The sequence below is a fragment of the Garra rufa genome, chromosome 1 (assembly GCF_049309525.1).
Source record: "Garra rufa chromosome 1, GarRuf1.0, whole genome shotgun sequence".
NCBI classification, from domain to species: Eukaryota; Metazoa; Chordata; class Actinopteri; order Cypriniformes; family Cyprinidae; genus Garra; species Garra rufa.
Window position 1 is genome coordinate 81,170,278 of NC_133361.1, and position 18,973 is coordinate 81,189,250.

The 18,973-nt window shown below is 38.6% G+C and overlaps 1 protein-coding gene across 1 annotated transcript in view; it reads left to right on the forward strand.

Annotated features, from left to right (window-relative positions):
* Positions 1–11,928: 11,928 nt before the first annotated feature.
* Positions 11,929–18,973, forward strand: part of LOC141320837 (uncharacterized) — a 73,005-nt gene continuing 65,960 nt past the window's right edge. Inside the window, exon 1 of the mRNA XM_073833332.1 lies at positions 11,929–12,303. Coding sequence (XP_073689433.1) covers positions 11,929–12,303 — 375 coding nt within the window. The remainder of the gene's footprint in view (positions 12,304–18,973) is intronic.

Here is an 18,973-nt window from a genome sequence, read left to right on the forward strand (position 1 = left end):
TTATCTGATGGATCGACAAGATCATGTGTTATACAAATTTAAACAATTAAGGCAATAAAATATATGTTAATTAATATAATACTTGATTGACAATAATTGTTTAAATTAATATAAGAATTGATACTTTTGACTCTTGAAGGCTGGAATGTGAATTTTATAATTTAAGAAATCTTTTTTGTTTTGGGAAATCTGTATCTCAATTGTAAATCATGCTTTTTACAGTCATTTTAATAATTTATTTATTTATTAATTAAATTTTGTTTAGGTCTTTAAAAAAAGTATTTAAATGTGTAGAATTTAAGATTAAATATGCTGCAGATACCCTGGTCTCGCAAAAAACAAAAAAAAAAAAAAACATAAGTAGTTTTTTATATATAATTGTCTGGACCTCGAGCCGTTTTAGTTGAAGACCCCTGGATTAGATTATTGATTTTGAGTGATTTTCTACTATGGCAGGATGTTTAAGCTGCATTAACATTAACTTACTTGTATTAGCTAGCTATTAGGGGGGGGGGGGGGTCTTGAAGCGTGCAAGACATTAATTTAAATTGTGTCACATTCACACTTCTCTGTTAGATTCATCTGTGTGTGAAGACGCTGCAGGCGGTGGCGTAGCGCAAATTTGTGAATGAATGTTCCGAAGTGAAGTAAATCTGAATGGATTTCCAGTGCTCAGGGAGTAGGAAACGATGAATACTGCATAGTAGGGGTGGGAAAAAAAATTGATATTGCAATATATTGTTGTACTCTCTGTCGCAATAAATAATCGATACACTAACGGCCAATATCGATATTTTATTACAACACAAATGATTAATTTACCCGTCGTCAGTGTCACTGTCACTACCCAATATCTACCATTCTGTTTGCGGGGGGCGCTGTTCGAGTAAATAGGGGTAAAGTGGCAGAAGCAGCGGCCAGTGAAGAACACAAGTTATCTTACAACAGGGGTGTCAAACATGCGGCCCGCGGGCCGTACTCGGGTACCCGAGTACGGCCCACTAAGTCGTCCAATACGGCCCACGGAATGCTTTGAACAATAATATTTCATATTAAATCTTTTTTTTATTATCATCATTATTAGTAGTAGTATTAGTACTAGTATTATACATATATATATTAGTATTAGTATTAAATAAAGTCCATGTACGAGTATTCGCGGCAATATCGTCTTTAGTTTTATTCATTTTTATTTTTTTATTGATAATTTCATTTTGCTTCTATTGCGCTTCAGCAGGAACCGCTAACACGCATGCGCATTCTAAAGCGGCGCCTAAATCAAATTTCGAAGACGTCGGCTAACTGAAGAGATGTGTGGCAAGCACTCGCGTGTATGGTAAAGGCAGCGGAGCTTGTGTGTCCTGAGAAAAAAAAACAGGCTTTTGCCAGTATTAGCTTGTCAAGAAATACAGTGGCTGAAAGAATTGGGGACCTTGCAAGAGACTTGAACCATCAGCTGAAAGACAAAGTTAAGATATTCATTGCTTTCTCTGTAACACTCGATGAGAGGACTGACATTAACGACGTAGCTGGTTGCTGATGTTGATGCACTGTTTTACGTTAACGTTACCCTGCCCGCTCCGTCCGGGAGGCGAGTGGTAAAATAACAATTATTATTGATTACTAATTTTATTCAGTAGGCTACATTACAACTAAAATAATACCTTAAAAATGAAAAGAGACAGAATTTTACCATCTGAAATTTCTTATAGCCTACTGGTGAACCCCTTTTAGTCCAACTGTCCAAGGATCCAGTATGCGTTCATATAGTAAGTTCAGAACAGCTCTAATATAGAGAAAACCTGACCGATTTCATCAGAGATTGCGGAGAGTCACGTCCAGATGTCAGTTAACGTTATTCTTTTCAGCGTGGATTTGTTTTAAAAGAACGAGTTATTAAGCGTATATATGTGTGTGTGATCAGATCAGCTGTTAAAATGAACCATCCATTCATCATATCATCATGCAAAACTAAGAATTAGAATAGAATAACTGTAATAGGAAGATCGGGTGCAGTTAGCTAAATCAGAGAAATATACAGGGGCGGATAATTTATTTGAAGCTGCGGATTCGAGTGACGTTTGAGCTCATCTGCACATCTCAGTACGCATGTATACGTGCGTATGTCAAACCTAATGCATTATGGTCACATTTCTTCTCATCCGGCCCTCACCCTAAATTGAGTTTGACACCCCTGTCTTACAACATCAGAGAAGAAGCGCAGAAAAAACAGGGTTTCTGCGGGGTCTTAAAAAGTCTAAAATTTAAAAATCAAAATTTTAGGCCTTAAAAAGTCTTAAATTCGCTGTTCTAGGTCTTAAATAATTTTACACAGGTCTTATTTTCCCGATGTCCATGTAACGCTACCTCTAATGCTCATTTAAATTCTCTTTCTGTTGTTTCCGTGGTGTTGTAGTTCTTTATTTCACTTTTCCAAATATAATTTGCTGAATTTAAACTACAAATGAGACCAGCATGCAATAGCCAATCAGCTTTCTGTTATTGGCGCGAGTCTCTCTCGGATTGTACCGAAGAAGTCAAATGGATTTAACTTTTTAGCTATGAGGAAGTGCAAGTTTAGCGATACTGGGCTTGGAAAAACTGAATATAGGGCTTGGCTAAGGGCAGTTGCTAACAACTGTAGATTTTTTTCTCCCTCTGTGGAAGTTACTGCGTCTTCAGACAGAATCGCAGTATTTATATAACATTTCTAATATATATATTTATAAATGAATAAATGTATTTAAAACATTAATCTCACTTTTAATTTTGCAGTGTAAATTATGTAATCTCACTGCTAACAGCCATTTAGAATTTATTGATAAATTCATAAAATAAATTTCAAAGGTACGCATACATTTCAAAAGTAAAAAAAAAAATCGCTTTAGAATTTTTTTTTTTTACATCAGATATTTCTAGTGGTACTTTTATTGGGGATATTTTGTGTGGAATAGTATCTGCTGATATGGAAAGTTCACTGTATATCGTAGTAATAAATTTAATTTATGACAGCCATGAAATTTTGTTTACTTTTTACATTAAACACATTAAATATCACATATGCATGTAATATAATATCTATTTCCATTACAGGTTTAGGTCTTAAATTTCATATAAGGTGGTATTAAAAAGGTCTTAAAAAGTCTTAAATTTCACTTGTTCATATCTGCAGAAACCCTGAAAAAAAGAGAAGTGAGAAGAATGGCGGAAGATAACGAAAAACAAATCAAAGACGCACCCGCTAGTTGAGCATGCTGATCAGTTACGCCTGTTTCACACATACTCCGTCTGCAGTGCTAATGCGTTGAGTATTTTTTTCCGCACCCATGTTTAAACGTGAATATATCTAGAAATGTATTAGTGTACTGTGATAAAAGAGTATCACAATGCTGAAAAAGCACGTTTGTATTTGAAATCAAAATAACGGATAAATGGTGTGTTTGTGGTAAACAGCCGCGGATCAGGAACGGACTGCAAACGTGTCCTGTGTGAAAGCAAAATGAGTCCGTGCTGCTTCTGCATCGCACACGTAACGCACACGGACTGCATACGCACTGCAGACGGAGTGTGTGTGAAACAGGCGTTAGTGTTCCTCAAGAAGAATATGCATTGATGAGACCACTGTCCAGGTTAACATAAAGCACTTTACAGTAACTCACTACTGACGTTTCAGTATCACGGTTTACACATGTTAGTTAATGTTCATGTTGTTTTTTAATGTTCAGGCACTTTTATCTGTCTAGCTGTACAGTGTTTACATTTAAGACCAAGAGGCAGTGAGTTATTATGCAAATGCATATTTCTTTGCACAGTGTTGGAAATGTTGCCATTAATAAATGCATAAGATTTCCTTATTATGGGTATTTTTTTCTTTTTCAGTCACATATATCGTGATATATCGTTGATGAAATTTCTTCCAATATATTGAATATCGTAGATATCGTGAATCGTGATATTATCGATATCGTGGGCCACATATCGCCACAGAATTGAATCGTGAGTTACCTGTATCGTCCCACCCCTACTGCATAGTAGTGTTTCTCAACGAGTGGGAGAGCAGCGGGAGAGCAATAATTTTGAAAAGTGGGCGCTGAGATGTCCTAGGGGGGCGTTTGGTTAAGACGACTTTTAAACCGAAATGTATGATCTGAAACTTGCAAAAGAAAATGGATGCATTAAAAGCGCACTGTCTGTATCTATTTGTCAACTTGTCTGTAGCATAAGCGCGCAGAATGCGTCATTAATAGACTGAAGCGTGCGCTCTCATAGTGAATGACTGACTATAACAGGATCAATGTGCTTTAACGCAACTTGTCACGCCTTTCGCGGTCAGTGTAGTAGTGTTAGTGTTAGCTGGCTGCTGGTTTACAACAATACTCCCGCTTCTAGACTAGACGGTGCATCTTTTCTTTTGCATGGACGTTTTAACTTGAGTGTTTGCTTGCAGTGTAGTGCAGCTGCCGAACTTGGCGGCAAAGCAATAGCAAGCATTTAGAAACGATAAAGCATGGGATGACATATGAACAAAGGACATAGGATAAAGCATTCAATAACACACACACACACACACACACACACACACACATATATATATATATATATATATATATATATAATGCATTGGCTAATGTTATATTTGGCTTAAAATAGGCTTTTAAAATAGGTCTATATATGATCTATATATAAATAAAATAGGCCTATACATTACTATTTAAAAAAGGCAAAGAAGATTTGTTAATGGATTATTTTTTAAAAAGGTTGCGTTTAAAAATACAAAAATATAAAAAAAGCTTTTTATTTGAATATATATTTAATGTTTTCCTCTTCATTGCTCCAGCTTTCAGTGTCACATGATCTTTCAGAAATCATGCTGAATGCCATAAAATCAAGAATATGTAAAATGTTAAATTTGAAATGTATTGTTCTCTTTAATATTTATTTACTTAATATGTATATTAGGGGTGTGCAAAGCAGCCGGTATTTGTATCTGTATTTGTATTTGTTGAGGGGGGAAAAGTATTTGTATTTGTATTTGTATTTGTATTCGAGTAAAATCCAAAATAAGTGTAAAATGTGTTCAGAATGTGCGCTTAACTTTTAATTTACGTTATAGTGTAAGTATTTTGTAATTATATCCATTATAATAATTATTGATATGCAATATTGGTTAATGTTTTTGAATATGTAACAAGGAACGTCATTGAAAAAAAAATTACATGACAACCATTACCTCATCCATGGTTAAACCAACTAATAAAATGCCATTATGAACATTATGAACCCCACCACCACCAGTCCTTGTTGGAGGATGCTGAACAGACAGAATTAAAATAAAAATAAAAATTTTCTTCTTCTGAAAGAACTTCTTTCTTGTGGAGTCTGCGGTTGCTAAGCAACCATGACCTGATCTCTCAATGATGACTCGGAAGTTTCAGCAAAGCATAAATGGATTTCCATTATTAAAAAATTGCTTGCATTAGCTCTGCTATTAAATGTCTTTAAAAATGGTTATTCATGTACAGATATGATCAGCTGTTCCTCCAACTTGGCAATTTTTTCAACGGTATATAAGGGAAAGGGTGAAGCTGATTTGTTGGTTCTTGTCACATGACCTGCGTGCGCATGTGGCATTGTGAAAAGTTGAGATGTATTTATCCAAAGATTATAGAATATTTATGTCGATGCGGCGTGGACGCGCCTGGAAAAAACGAGCGCGTAGCACCGTGTGAGCGTTGCTTTCATTATGAGCGTGCATACCGCGCTTCTACATTTGAAATAACGACGAACTTTAGCGCGCGTTTGAACGGCCCCTAATAGAATAATCTCCCGATCAAACTCTGCTTCCCAAAGTTATAAACCTAGTTAAGGTACAGAAATATATTCATCAAAAATAGTGACGCAGTGAAGTCTTTTTTCACCCAGCCGAGTCTTCTCTGTTGCTGTGTGGAGCAGCCTGTGTCAGTCACCTCTTTTAAGAGTTACACTGACTGCGGTCTCCTGAGGAAACGCAGCTTTTTTAATAGAAAGTTTTTCTTGTTCCCGAATACAAATATTTATTAAGGTATTTGTTCGAAATAAGTATTCGTTAAAAACACGCTATTTGTGCCTTTCCGAATACCGTATTCGGGTTCGGCTCCACCCCTAATGTATATGAAGAGTTTCGTTGCAAAACGAGATATATCCATTTTGAGAAATGTTGGTTATTTGACATTATTATTTAAGACATCAACAGTCAAGTTAATTTACAATTTTTGTACATAAAACTATTACTTGAGCTCAGTGAAGGCCAGAGACACAATATTCTTAAAATCCAGGATATTTTTTATTTAATTGTATGTAGATAAATAGTTCATAAATAAGTCAAAAACCATGCCATAATGCAACATACTTATCTTATCATTGTCAAACATCTTAAATTGGTAAAATAAAAAAATAAATATATATAATATAAGGAATAGTATATACAAAAATTGATTAATGATAATAAGATTCTGAGTTAGTTTTGGCCAGAACATACACAACATAACATAATTTTTTTTTTCTTTCTTTCTTTTTTTTGCAAAACGCTATAAATCCACCTTAGGCTATATTCTACTACTGTAATACCATTAAGAAAAGCTAGTGAACCATTTGTGGGTGTGTGTGTGTGTGTGTGTGTGTGTGTGTGTGTGTGTGTGTGTATTTTCGAAAACCAAACCTGTATGATCAGAGCGGGCGGAGACGCGGTGTCACAGTTCTTGTCTCTGTTGCACCGAGTCCGCGACACAAGCTCGCCTCGCCCCGTCATATTTAATGTATAATTTCACTGTAATAATAATAATAATAATAATAATAATAATAATAATTAAAATTAATTATTTAAAAAATAAACTTAGAAATGTAGCCTTGCAGACATCATGTGATGGGGAGGAGCGCAGGACCTCCCTGGCCTTCTTGAAATCAGCGGAGACTCGTTCCCTGCTGCATTTGTTTATTGTTGAGAGACGGAGGAGTATTTTATCCCGGTCCACTTTTGTAGCGTTTTTATAAATTTTTGTTAAGTTGAAGGCTACATCTTCATATGACAGTTTGTCGGCATGACACAGACCAGCATTACTCGCGCGATGACCACAATACATTTTCGGATGTTTTCCCTCCCCTGAATGCCTTGCCCGTTTGGTCTTCTCCCTTTGATGATTTTCTTTAGATGCCTTCCTCTTTCTCCCAACAGCAGCTGGAATGACCGGCTCCAATCTGTCATCGAAATCCATGACATTAGCTTGACTCTGAAGCTTTGATTCTCTGACTGACAGACAGCTGTTTAACCTACGTGACTGACAGCTCGCATACAGTATTAACAATTAAATGGTAAACGTTTTTTAGTTAGCCTATTGAATCCTCTTTTTAAAAATACATGTTTTTTGTGTTGATATTATCGTTAAATCTATAAGCAAACTCGGAGCACTTCACCGGCGGTGACTTTCTTCCCAGGGGATGCTGAGCTCGCGCACGTACGGTCATATCGCACTTTGTAAAGAAACTGGTCTGGCGGATATCGCGTTTTGTGAAAAAAATACATTTTGTAGTAGGCCTAAAATGTACATTCTTAAATTTTATTAATGGCAGCAATTCACACATAGATTAAGGTACATCTGAACAGTGATTTCCAATAATAAAATCCAAATGTCAAAAAATGGCGTTTATCGCGTTTTGCAACCAAACTCTTCATATATTTATTTCTAGTATAGTTTACATTTCTTCCATTTGCATGTATAAATGTGGTATTATACACCCAAAGGAAATGCCTTCAGCAAGACTATGCACTGAAACACGTGTGAAATCCAGTAGAAAGAACGCAACGTGACGGGCAGATAACGTAGTGACCGGGAAGCTATAAAGCACGTGGGGCGCGTGCAGCCGGCAGCTTCTGTTTTTTAGCTAGCGTTTTTGCCGAGGCAGGACGGGCGCTGTGTTTGTGGGGATTACACATATAAATCTAGCGCGCTCTCTTTCAGGGTTTTGAAGCCCGCACTGCGGTACTTCGCCCTTTGATTTAGAGCTCGCAGCTTCGCTCTTGGCACAAGTCCCGTTTTTGCCGAGGCAGAGTGGAGGCTGCCATCGTGGGAATCACAGCACAGATTTCCTCTCGAGTGAGAATCTGTGCTGCTGCAGCTTTCTTTCTCTGAGGAGGTTGACGCTGTACACATAAGAGCAGACTATGTATTGATCGTCTCCCTGCTTTCGCTTCTCTAAAAATAAAGAGGGCGGGGATTCACACAATTGATGTGCAGTTTGTTCGTGAGCACTCACAGCCGCAGAGAGGGGCGGGCTGTGTTCATTCATAAATATCTTCATTCATTAATGTGTTCATTCATAATGACACAAACTACTTACACGTAAATGTGTGAAGTTGAATGTTTATCTCTGCTCCCATAGTTTTTAATTCTGAGGAATTAAAACAATTTACAGGCTGCAGTGCAGAGCAGCCTCTGCTTTTGCCCATTTATTCCACTCTCACCCTGCACTTTCCTACAAGTTTGTGGATGATGCTCTGGCTCCACTCTGATTCCAGGGCATCCATATGCTTAATTATTATGATTTTAATTGGCACCATTTATCTAGGTGTAGTGTGAGATTTGACCACGATGCAGGCACGTTTGTCTCCTGCTCGGTTTGAGTCAGACCCCATGGCAGTCGAGAGAGTGACATAAGGCCAGTCATTCACTGTTATATGGTTTCTAACGAGACTGTTGGGTCTGATGGCAGCTGTGTCCAACATACACCTTTTGGCCTGCTGTACATGAGTCTTCCAGTGGTGGCTCAGGACCAATGGTTTTCACCTTAGACATGTGGAAGAAACGGTGGTTGCTGTCCAAGACCCTGTGCTGAGGATTCTTTGTTGTCGCATAAGCTAACGATGAGTGCGTCCATCACAGGATAAGGGTGCCTTCAGGAAGCCAAACTGTTTCCTCTGTTACATCACAGCACAGCGGGTTTTTATTCTGCGGCTCTCTCCCCCTCCCTGGGGAAGGTGAAAGTCCTGCGACCCCACCCCCCTTCGGGACTTTGATACTGAAACGGTCATCTCTTGCCGGTTCGCCGCTTCAGGGTTCCGTTCCAGTCTCTCCAGTAACACCCGAGGTCAGTCTTGAGAGACTGATTCCCTTAGTAGACCATTGGCAGCATGGAACTCTTGCCAGATGTCTCAAACAGGGTTCTGCACACTGTATATGAAGGCTGCAGCATCCATTTTGGTGCTGCGCCGTCCCAGTTCTACGGGGTCCTTCCCACGGTGGGCTGTAAACAGGATCTGGTGTTGGAACAAGTAAACACTCTCTGAGGAAGGGAGCCATCGAGGTGGTCCCTATTGTTGAGAGATGGTCTGGGTTCTACAGCCGGTACTTCATAGTTCCAAAAGAAGATGAAGGGTTGTGTCCAATATTAGATCTTTGAGTACTGAACAGCACTGTCATGTGCCTAGCATTCAAAATTGACCTTAAACGGGTCGTGCTACAGATCAGGTCTGAGGACTGGTTTGTCACTATAGATTAAAAGATGCATACTGCCACATCTCTATCCTACCAAAGCACCGGAAGTTCCTGAGGTTCGCATTCGGGGGCAAAGCGTTCCAATACTGGTTCCTCTTTTCGATCTGGCTCTCACCCCACACTTTCACCAAATGCGTAGATGCCGCTGTAGCGCCGCTGAGGCTGCATTCGCATTCTCACTATATCGACGATTGGCTGATTTTTAGCTCAATCTGAGCACATGGCAACACAACATTGAGATGTTGTGCTAGTCCACATGAAAGAGTTGGGGTTACAGATAACGCCAGTAAAAGTGTGCCATCTCCACTTCTGAGAACCACTTATATAGTTATATATATACCACTTATATAGCGTAGTGTGGGACTCGACTACGATGTATGCGCACATGTCTCCTGTTCTTATCCAGTCTGTCTTCACAGGGGAGTCAGAGAGGGCAGGTCACTCACTGTAGAACAGTTCCACAAACTGTTGGGGCGGATGGCAGCTGTGTCCAATGTGATAATCTCTTGGCCTGCCTTACATGTTACCCTTGTAGGGATGGCTCAAAACCAAAGGGTTCCCCTCGAGGGGAAACCCACTCCGCATGATCAAGGTCACGCAGCGATGCTTTTGTGCCTTAGAAATGTGGAGGAAATCTTGGTTCTTGCCCAGGGCTTGGTGCTGGGAGCTCCTTGTAGCCGCCTATGCTAGCGTCGGATGCACGCCTTACCGATTTAGGAATTGGTCACGAGTGGCTGCTCAGCCCGGGGTCTGTGGAGCGATCGCCATCTTACTTGGCATGTCAATCACCTAAAGATGCTGGCTCTGAGGTACTTTCTTCCAGACCTAGGAGATCACAATGTGCTGGTGCGCACCGACAGCTCAGTGGTTGTCTCTTATATCAACCACCAGTGCGGTCTGCGTTCACGCCCCCTTTACAGGCTGGCGCACCAGATCCTTGTGTGGACCCAGGGGAAGTTCCATTCGCTGAGGGTGGTTCACATCCCAGAGAATTCCAATGAGGAGCAGATGTCCTGTTGAGACAGGGGCTGAGGCCCGGGGAATGGAGACTCCCCCCGAGGTGGTGGAGCTCATTTGGACCAGTTTGGTCGAGCCCATGTGGTTCTTTTTGTGACGCAGAAGTCGACACAATACTGTGGTACAGACTTGGCTGAGGCTTTGTCTGTATTCCTTCCCCCGATCGCTCTGCTCCCGGGAGTTCTGGAGAGGGTGTGCTGGGACCGGGTCCGTCCTTTACTAGTAGCCCCGTTCTGGCTGGCCCGAGTATGGTCCTCGGACCTGTTCACTCTCCTCGACGGCTCTCCTTGGAGATTCCCGTCAGGAAGTACTTCCTCTTGCGGAGTTGTGGAAGCTGTGGGTATGGCCCCTGAGGGGGCACAACTCATAGCGTCCGATATCTCAACTGAGGTTGTAGAGGTCATTCTGCATTCCAGAACTCTTTATGGTGCAGCAATAGCTGGCTCGACCCAGTCCACTGCCCAGTTGGTTCAGTGCTAGGGATTTTGTAAAGAGCGGCTCACTTCTGGGTTGACCCACTCAATCCTGGCGATTACAGGCCCTTTCTGTGGCCCCTTCTTTCTTGACTTTGTTCCTTGTATGACCAAAGCCTTTATTTACCCCAGACCGGGTTATGTACCTAAAGTTCCCTCCTACCCCACGGCCACTTCTTGTCAGGCGTTTCCCTGTCTGACATCTGCAACGCTGCGGGTTGGTCCACACCTCTCACATTTTTCAAGTTCTTGGCCTCGATATTCGGGCCACTCCAGGCTAGGCCTTCCTCTCGCTCTAGTGGTTCTCAAACACCCTAAGCAGAGGCTTGCAAGTCTGACAGCGTTTTCGGACGCAGCTTGAGTTCCCAGTGGGGAATTCTCCTAGGTTACGTTATGTAACCCTAGTTCCCCTAGGGAACGAGAGATGTGTCTCGAGCCGGCTTCACGCGCCCCGCGTGCTTTACGGCTTCCTGGTCACTACGTCATCTGCCCGTGACATTGCGTTCTTTCTACTGGATTTTATCTTGCTGAAGGCGTTCCCCATAGCATTTTCGGACGCAGCTCTCGTTCCCTAGGGGAACTAGGGTTACATACGTAACCTAGGAGAGTTGTATGTTAGTTTTGATACTTTTACATGTTTGAATGTTTTGATGTATTGTTTCGTGTCTTTAAACTTGGGTTAACATTTGTCTTTTTTCACCATAGACCTGATGGCACAGAAAGAGGAGAGTAAAGTACTGAATGAAATTGAAGAGAAAGATCATGATTTCATAAATGGAGAAAAATCTTTTAGTTGTTCACAGACTAAAAAGACTTCCTCAAGAAAAATGACTCAAAAGACAGGAAGAAGTTATTTCACCTGTCACCTGTGTGGAAAGTGTTTCAATCAAAGAGAAAGTTTTAAAAGACATATGAGAGTTCACACAGGAGAGAAACCTTATGCCTGCCAACAATGTGGAAAGAGTTTTAATCATAGACTAAGCCTTGAAGGACATGTTTTAACTCACACAGGGGAGAAGCCTTACGCCTGCCAACAGTGTGGAAAGAGTTTCACTCTAAAAGGAAACCTTAACAGACACATGAGAATTCACAATGGAAATCAGCCTTACACATGTGATCAGTGTGGAAAGAGTTTTGATCAACATGAGAACCTTGAAGTTCATATGAGAATTCACACTGGAGAGCAACCCTACACATGCCCTCAGTGTGGAAAGAGGTTTAATTATAAACAAAACTTTGAAGAGCACATAAGAGTTCACACAGGAGAGAAGCCTTTCTCCTGCCAGCAATGTGGAAGAAGTTTCAACCAAAAAGGAGCCCTTAACAGACACATGAGAGTTCACACTGGAGAGAAGCCTTTCACCTGCCAGCAATGTGGAAGACGTTTCATCCAAAAAGGAATCCTAAACAGGCACATGAATCGTCACACTGGAGAGAAACCATTTATGGGTGATTCTTAGACTATGGGCACTTTTATGTACTTTGGTCATATTTAAAAAAAAAATACATATCATTTTGGACAAATTCCTTTTTCAAGCTATCAATAAAACCACCCTTACATTTTTTTTTTACTAGCTTTCTATTATGACTTTTACATACTTTTCAACCTCCTGATATGTGTCAAAATCACAGTTTTCTCCTTGTCGCTCAACTTATAAACGTCAACAATGAAAATACAGTTTAAAAATATGACTTATCTGGTAACTATTAATGTACTTGAATTAAGCATTAGTAAAATGGATATTACTTTTTATAAAAAATATAGCTGTCGCACAGTATACGTTTTTTTTCACAGACAATTTATGAGGCAGGCAGCGAGCGGATCGTGAAGAAAGGTCAGCTGAATGTGACACTTTATGTTTCAGCCTAGAATCACTGATACAACCTTTAAGTAAATAATAGTATTTTACATACAAGAAATGCTAAGTAATAATTTAAAGGCAATCAGTGAAGCTATCTACCATTTTTTTCACAAAAAAAACACAGAAATGTCATTTTCACCACACTACCCTCTGTGGTGGAAATGACATTTATGGTTACAAAGTACAATTGATATGGATTATGAGAACAGATTTGCATAACTGCAAATGTTTCAATCCAGAAACAGTCATGTTCCAGCATTGGGAATCTACATTGCGTCCCTACATTTACAATAATTTCTTTCCACCATTTCCACCACACACACATTTTTAAAAAATATTTTGAAAGTTATCATCACAGATTAAAAAATGTATCCTCAATGTATGAGATCATGCCCTACTTAATATAAAAACTAATGTTATTCTATTTTTAAATAAGATTCACATTTGTTCATTGCAGGTCGAATTTTTTAATATTTTCAAATTAAATATTAACCATTTCTCTTGTAATCAAAGTTTGTCCTCTTACAGACCTTAAAACTAGACAAATTATTTAATCTTGTGAGACTGAGTTATGTGACTTGAACATTTTTGTTTGTTCAACTTCACAAGGCTAAAAGCACCCCTAGTTTGAAAAAAAAAAAACACCCTTATACGTGGTCACTGCGGAAAAGAGTTTCAGAAATAAAGCAGCACTTCAATATCACATGAGGTTTCACACTTGAGAGAACTGTATGTTTATGTTATCAGTGTGACACCACAGGAACCTGATGAGTTCTCTACAATCGGACATTGGTACAAACTGCTGGTTTCGTCTGGCCAGAGGAGAACTGGTCCCCCGACTGAGCCTGGTTTCTCCCAAGGTTTTTTCTCCATTTCTGTCACCTGTGGAGTTTTGGTTCCTTGCCGCTGTCGCCTCTGGCTTGCTTAGTTGGGGACATTTTCCAGCGATATCGTTTACTATTTGAACTGAACTGACGATGATATCACTGAATTCATTGATGAACTGCCTTTAACTAAAATGTATTATCTTCAATAATGCGTTACTTACACACTATTGTTCTGTTTAAATACTGTGCAGTTGCTTTGACACAATCTGTATTGTTACAAGCGCTATATAAATAAAGGTGACTTGACTTGACTTGACATAGTCATGTAATAACGCCAGAAAGAAGCCTTTGCTGTGCCATAATAAGATCATATTTATTTATTTAATTTAATTTTTTATTTTTTTTATTTAATTTGGATTTAAAATGTTTATACTGAGCGTATGTTTAGAGAGTATGTTTTTTAGTAAGTTCACAAATAGATGTTTAATGTGCTAAACAATTCGTTTCTCAGATATAAAATGTCATTTTTTTTACATTAGTACAAATGCGTGAGTCTATAACTACAAAATCATAGGTGATTCTTAGACTATGGGCACTTTTATGCTCTTTGGTCCAATTTTTTAAAATACATACAATTTTGGACAAATTTATCTTCCTTTGTCAAACTAAGACAAACTAAGTGTCCTCTTACAGACCTTAACCCTTTCACTGGTGAGTTTAAAATATTCAAGTTTTTTTAAAGTGACCGTTATTTTAGAACATTCACCCTTATTGTTTCCATTGTGACGCGTCATGCTTGTCACGTGACACAACACAGACACAATAACACTTTATGACAGAGATAGTTTTTATTTAGTTTTTCCTTTTTTATTCTAAATATTCACTCACCATGTAGGGAATCTGATATTCCAATTCACAAATATGTGTGAATTAGTGTGTTTCGTTGTTTAAACACCTTTATCCCCATTCCTTAATTCTGATTGGTCAGCAGCTGTGTTTTATTCACAATACAGCACGGCTACGACCGCTTCACTCAGCGGTTCTGTGTATCATTGAGCCCCCTTAGCAACATAAATATAGGGCCTATTCATTTCTTATTTGAAGAAAGCAATAAGAGCTAACAGGCTAAAATGTTTCAAGTAAATTTTGATTTACTAGGCGGAATGACATTAGAGTGATTTGATGAACAATTTGGAAATACTTGTGAAAAATGTAACCGCCATGCTCCAGTGGTCAAACATAAAATTGATACGTTTGAGAAAACGCGTAATTAAAAAAAATACCTTGCAGCAAACAAAATGGGCAGTGAAATGCTTCTATGACTGGTGTGATGAAAAGGGTTTCAGTATTGATTTTGAACAAATCACCAAGGCAGAACTCAACGAACATCTCCATGATTTCTACGGGACAGCCAGAAACTCCGAAGGTGAAGAATATGGCATCAGCAGTTATGTAGCGCTACGCGCAGGTCTGAACAGATATCTCAACGATCCACCTTTGAGTTTGTCCTGGTGTTTAATGACAGACACCTCATCAAATAATGTTTTTGTTGGAGTCGTAAAGACACTGGGAAGACAGGGCCGGGACAAAACGGAGCATCACACACTGATTTCTGCTAAGGAATTCAGCACCATTAAACTGTTCGACGCGCTTAATCTCAGCACACCTGAAGGACTTGTAAACAAAGTCTGGTTTGATGTGCAGTTGCATTTCGGGTGTAGGGGAAAAGAGGGGAACCCGGAACTCATGCCAGACTCATTTAAGATTTTAACCGACAAAAATGGTCTCAAGTATGCCACGATGAGCTTTAACGAAGAAACAAAAAACCACAAGGACCCAAATGAAAGAAATAAGGAGAGCAGACGTGTTTTCATGTTCCAGCAGACCGGAAACCCTCTTTGTCCTGTTGACTCTCCAGAAAAGTATTTGTCGCTTCTCCCATCAAACCCACCTGCTTTTTACCTTCACCCTAAAAGGAAAAACCTCTCTAAATGCGTTTGGTATGTATCTGTGACGCATAAATCATTTGCTAATCATAATTTACCCATCTACCATGTTAAATCTTATTTATCTCATTGTTTGTTTATATATTTGACTGTTGCAGGTTCACCAGAGAGCCTATGGATGTGAATTACTTCGCAAAAATTTTGCCGAGAATTTGCAGCAGGCAGCAAGATTTACACAAACCACTACCTTCGCAGCACAATGGTGCAGAGATTGTCCGATGCTGGTTTCGATTCAAGAGAAATAATGTCTGTAAGCGGACATAAGTGTGAAAGCTCACTAAAGAGCTACTGGAGGCCGAACTTAAATCAAAGAAAGCGCTGGAGCGACATCCTTGCTGCAACAGACAATATTGAGCCAGAGAAAACAACATCAAATATCACAACGGAGCCATTTGAAATGAGACAAATTTTTAATGCGTGAAACAATAAATGGAAATGTTCAAATGAGTAAGAAATAATTGACTTCGGGCCGTAGAATTCTTAGAAAATAATGCACACCTGAGGTGGTGATGCGGTCACGACGCGAAGCAGAGTGGCCGTTACACCTCGGGTGTGCATTATTTTCGTAGAACGACGCTTGGGCTGTTTATAGCAAAATAATGTCGTTAATAATAAAGTTTAGACAGACCGAAAGACAAGCAGACAGACGGAAAGAGTGAGGAAGAGAAACTAAGTGTATGACTTTACCTCTCTCATGTCTGTGTCTCTCAAAGGTGACTGGCAGCATCGTCTCTACTAACAGTTCAACTTTAAGTTCATTTTCTTCAAGACCACGCCGTTGTTACCTCGCGTGTGAGAGCTGTCATGTCGTTTTTAAGTTGTTAATCGTCAGAGCAGCGCTAACAACATTAGTTGAATGCTAACGCGAGTGCAAACTGTAACGTTATATGTGTGCGTGTGTGAGGTGAGTGAGAGAGGGCGAGAGAAATAGAGTTTGTGCTTTCCATACATAATAAAACATAATATATTGTGGAAAAAAACATGGAAATAATCTGTCGTTTTTATCCTGATGTTTACTGTATTTATTAGTTTGGCCAGTTTCATTGTGGGTTTTAGTTATTTTGCTGTTTTGGGCTGTAAGGACCTTTGAAAATAACTGAAATCATATGGCGAAGTGATATAGACATGCACTGCGGTCTAAAGCTGCCTGGAACTACGTTCGCCGTGCGCTGTGCAATATAATGCACACTTCTAGAACGTTCGTCAGCCAATCAGATTCAAGCATTCAACGGCCCTGTAGTATAAATGTAAATAAGCACTAATAAAAATGTTTATCTCTAGCTAGGCAGTATTCGAAATTAACAAATTATTGACATGTTATTGTCATGTTTCGTTAATATGTTTTAATTAAATTATTTAATTAAATAAGTTAATAAAATAATTATTAAATATGTGCCTATGTGTTTTGTTATTGTAACCATTTTAGAAATGAACTGTTTATAACCATTGACAACTTTGCAATAAGGTATATTTAGGCACTAAACGCAGCGGGAATATAGGCAATACATGGGAAAAGGACATTTTCTCGTGCTGAGAAGTAAGCAGCTGTATTTGTTTAAATTATCACATACTGTTATAACAATGATGATGGTGATACAAAGTATAGGCTATAAATAATGAATACAGCGCATGAGAACTGTTCCAGTGTTGGGTAAGTTACTTTAAAAAAGTAATTAATTGCTAATTACTAATTACTTAATCAATGTTGTGTTTAAAATACTTATCTAATTACTGTGTCTAAAAAGTAACTTAATTACTCAATAAGTAATTTAACTAAATACTTCTTAAAATCCCTATAAACCTTGAGTGGACAGAAATAGAAATTAAACTCTTTAAATAATAGATAATTAAATAAAACATGAGTCAAACATGAAATAGTTTAGCATTTTAGCTTTTTTAATAATCTATATTACATTCTCTGAAAACATTCTATAATAATAAACTTTTTTGTAAGAAATGTAACCTTCTTTCGGTAAGAAACACAATTCCAGAATAACAAAAAATATATATTATTCTTAAGAAACTTAAGAAAAGTTAAACATGACATGTATCAACCTGTAAACGTGAAACTTAATTTCAAACAATGAGTTCAATATATATTTTACTTTTTTTAAACCAATCTAAAATGTTTGGAAAAATGCAATAGCCTATCTTTAAATATAAAACCGAAACACCAATAGATGGCAGTATTGTCACTGTATTATATAAACGCATTTGCATCACTGAAATTACTGTGGTTTTACCATTTTTTCAATGAAATACGTTTTTGTTCAATAATATTTTGTGAATTAGAATTTCAAGGAGTTTTTATAATAGCCTATTTTGCAATATTTTAATATTTAAAAAATTGTAATGACCATTTTTGTAATCATCTCATGTGTTTCAACAAAGTGAACTGTAACCTTGCTCATTCAGACACTTTTCTGCGCTACCGAAGTAAAATCAAGTTTTGCCTGTTTAGCAGGAGTTGCCGCAGTTTTATCCGTCGAATATGAAGGATCACACAGAAGTGTTCGTCTATGCTGCCGTGTCAGGTGCTTGAGTACTCGTGCTATTGACAGTGCAGCGGCCGATGGTTTTTTCTCCCCAGGACATAGCATACATTTGACTGTAATGTTCTTGTCTGCTTGTTTCAGAAAACTAAAGTAATGGGCATATTTCCATTTCGCAAAACAGCCACTCGCTTCAGCCGAGTCCAACATCCGCTTTAAGAATACGATACGAGTATGCAGCAAACTTAAGTGAAATCACGTGCACCTGCACTTCAACGATTTTAAAGCGGCAGAGTTTACTTTCACATTTAGAAGATTAATTAATCAAATTAAATAATGATATTCAGCGAGTTTAATTATTTTACTGTGTAACGCAAGTACATTAAACGTAACTGTAATTAAAATACTTAAAAATGAACAGTAATCAGTTACTCTACTTTTACTAATTTACAGTAACGTTACTTAGTAACGCGTTACACCCAACACTGAACTGTTCCTAACTTGTTTTTATTTGAGCTCCATGAAATGATGCGCATAGAAGCACTCTGTTGCCGTTAGGTACTACTTTTTACAGTGGAAGGCAGATGATGATTTTACTTGATGAAAACATTATATAATATATTTTAACATAATAAATATGATTTTAATATTTTTATTATGTGGTAACGGCTCCGCTTCACGTCGTGCCTAACAACACCCTTCAGCCGTGATTTATTCACGATACAGTGAGGCCTCTCGTACCTTATTGCTTAAATAAAAGTAAAACATT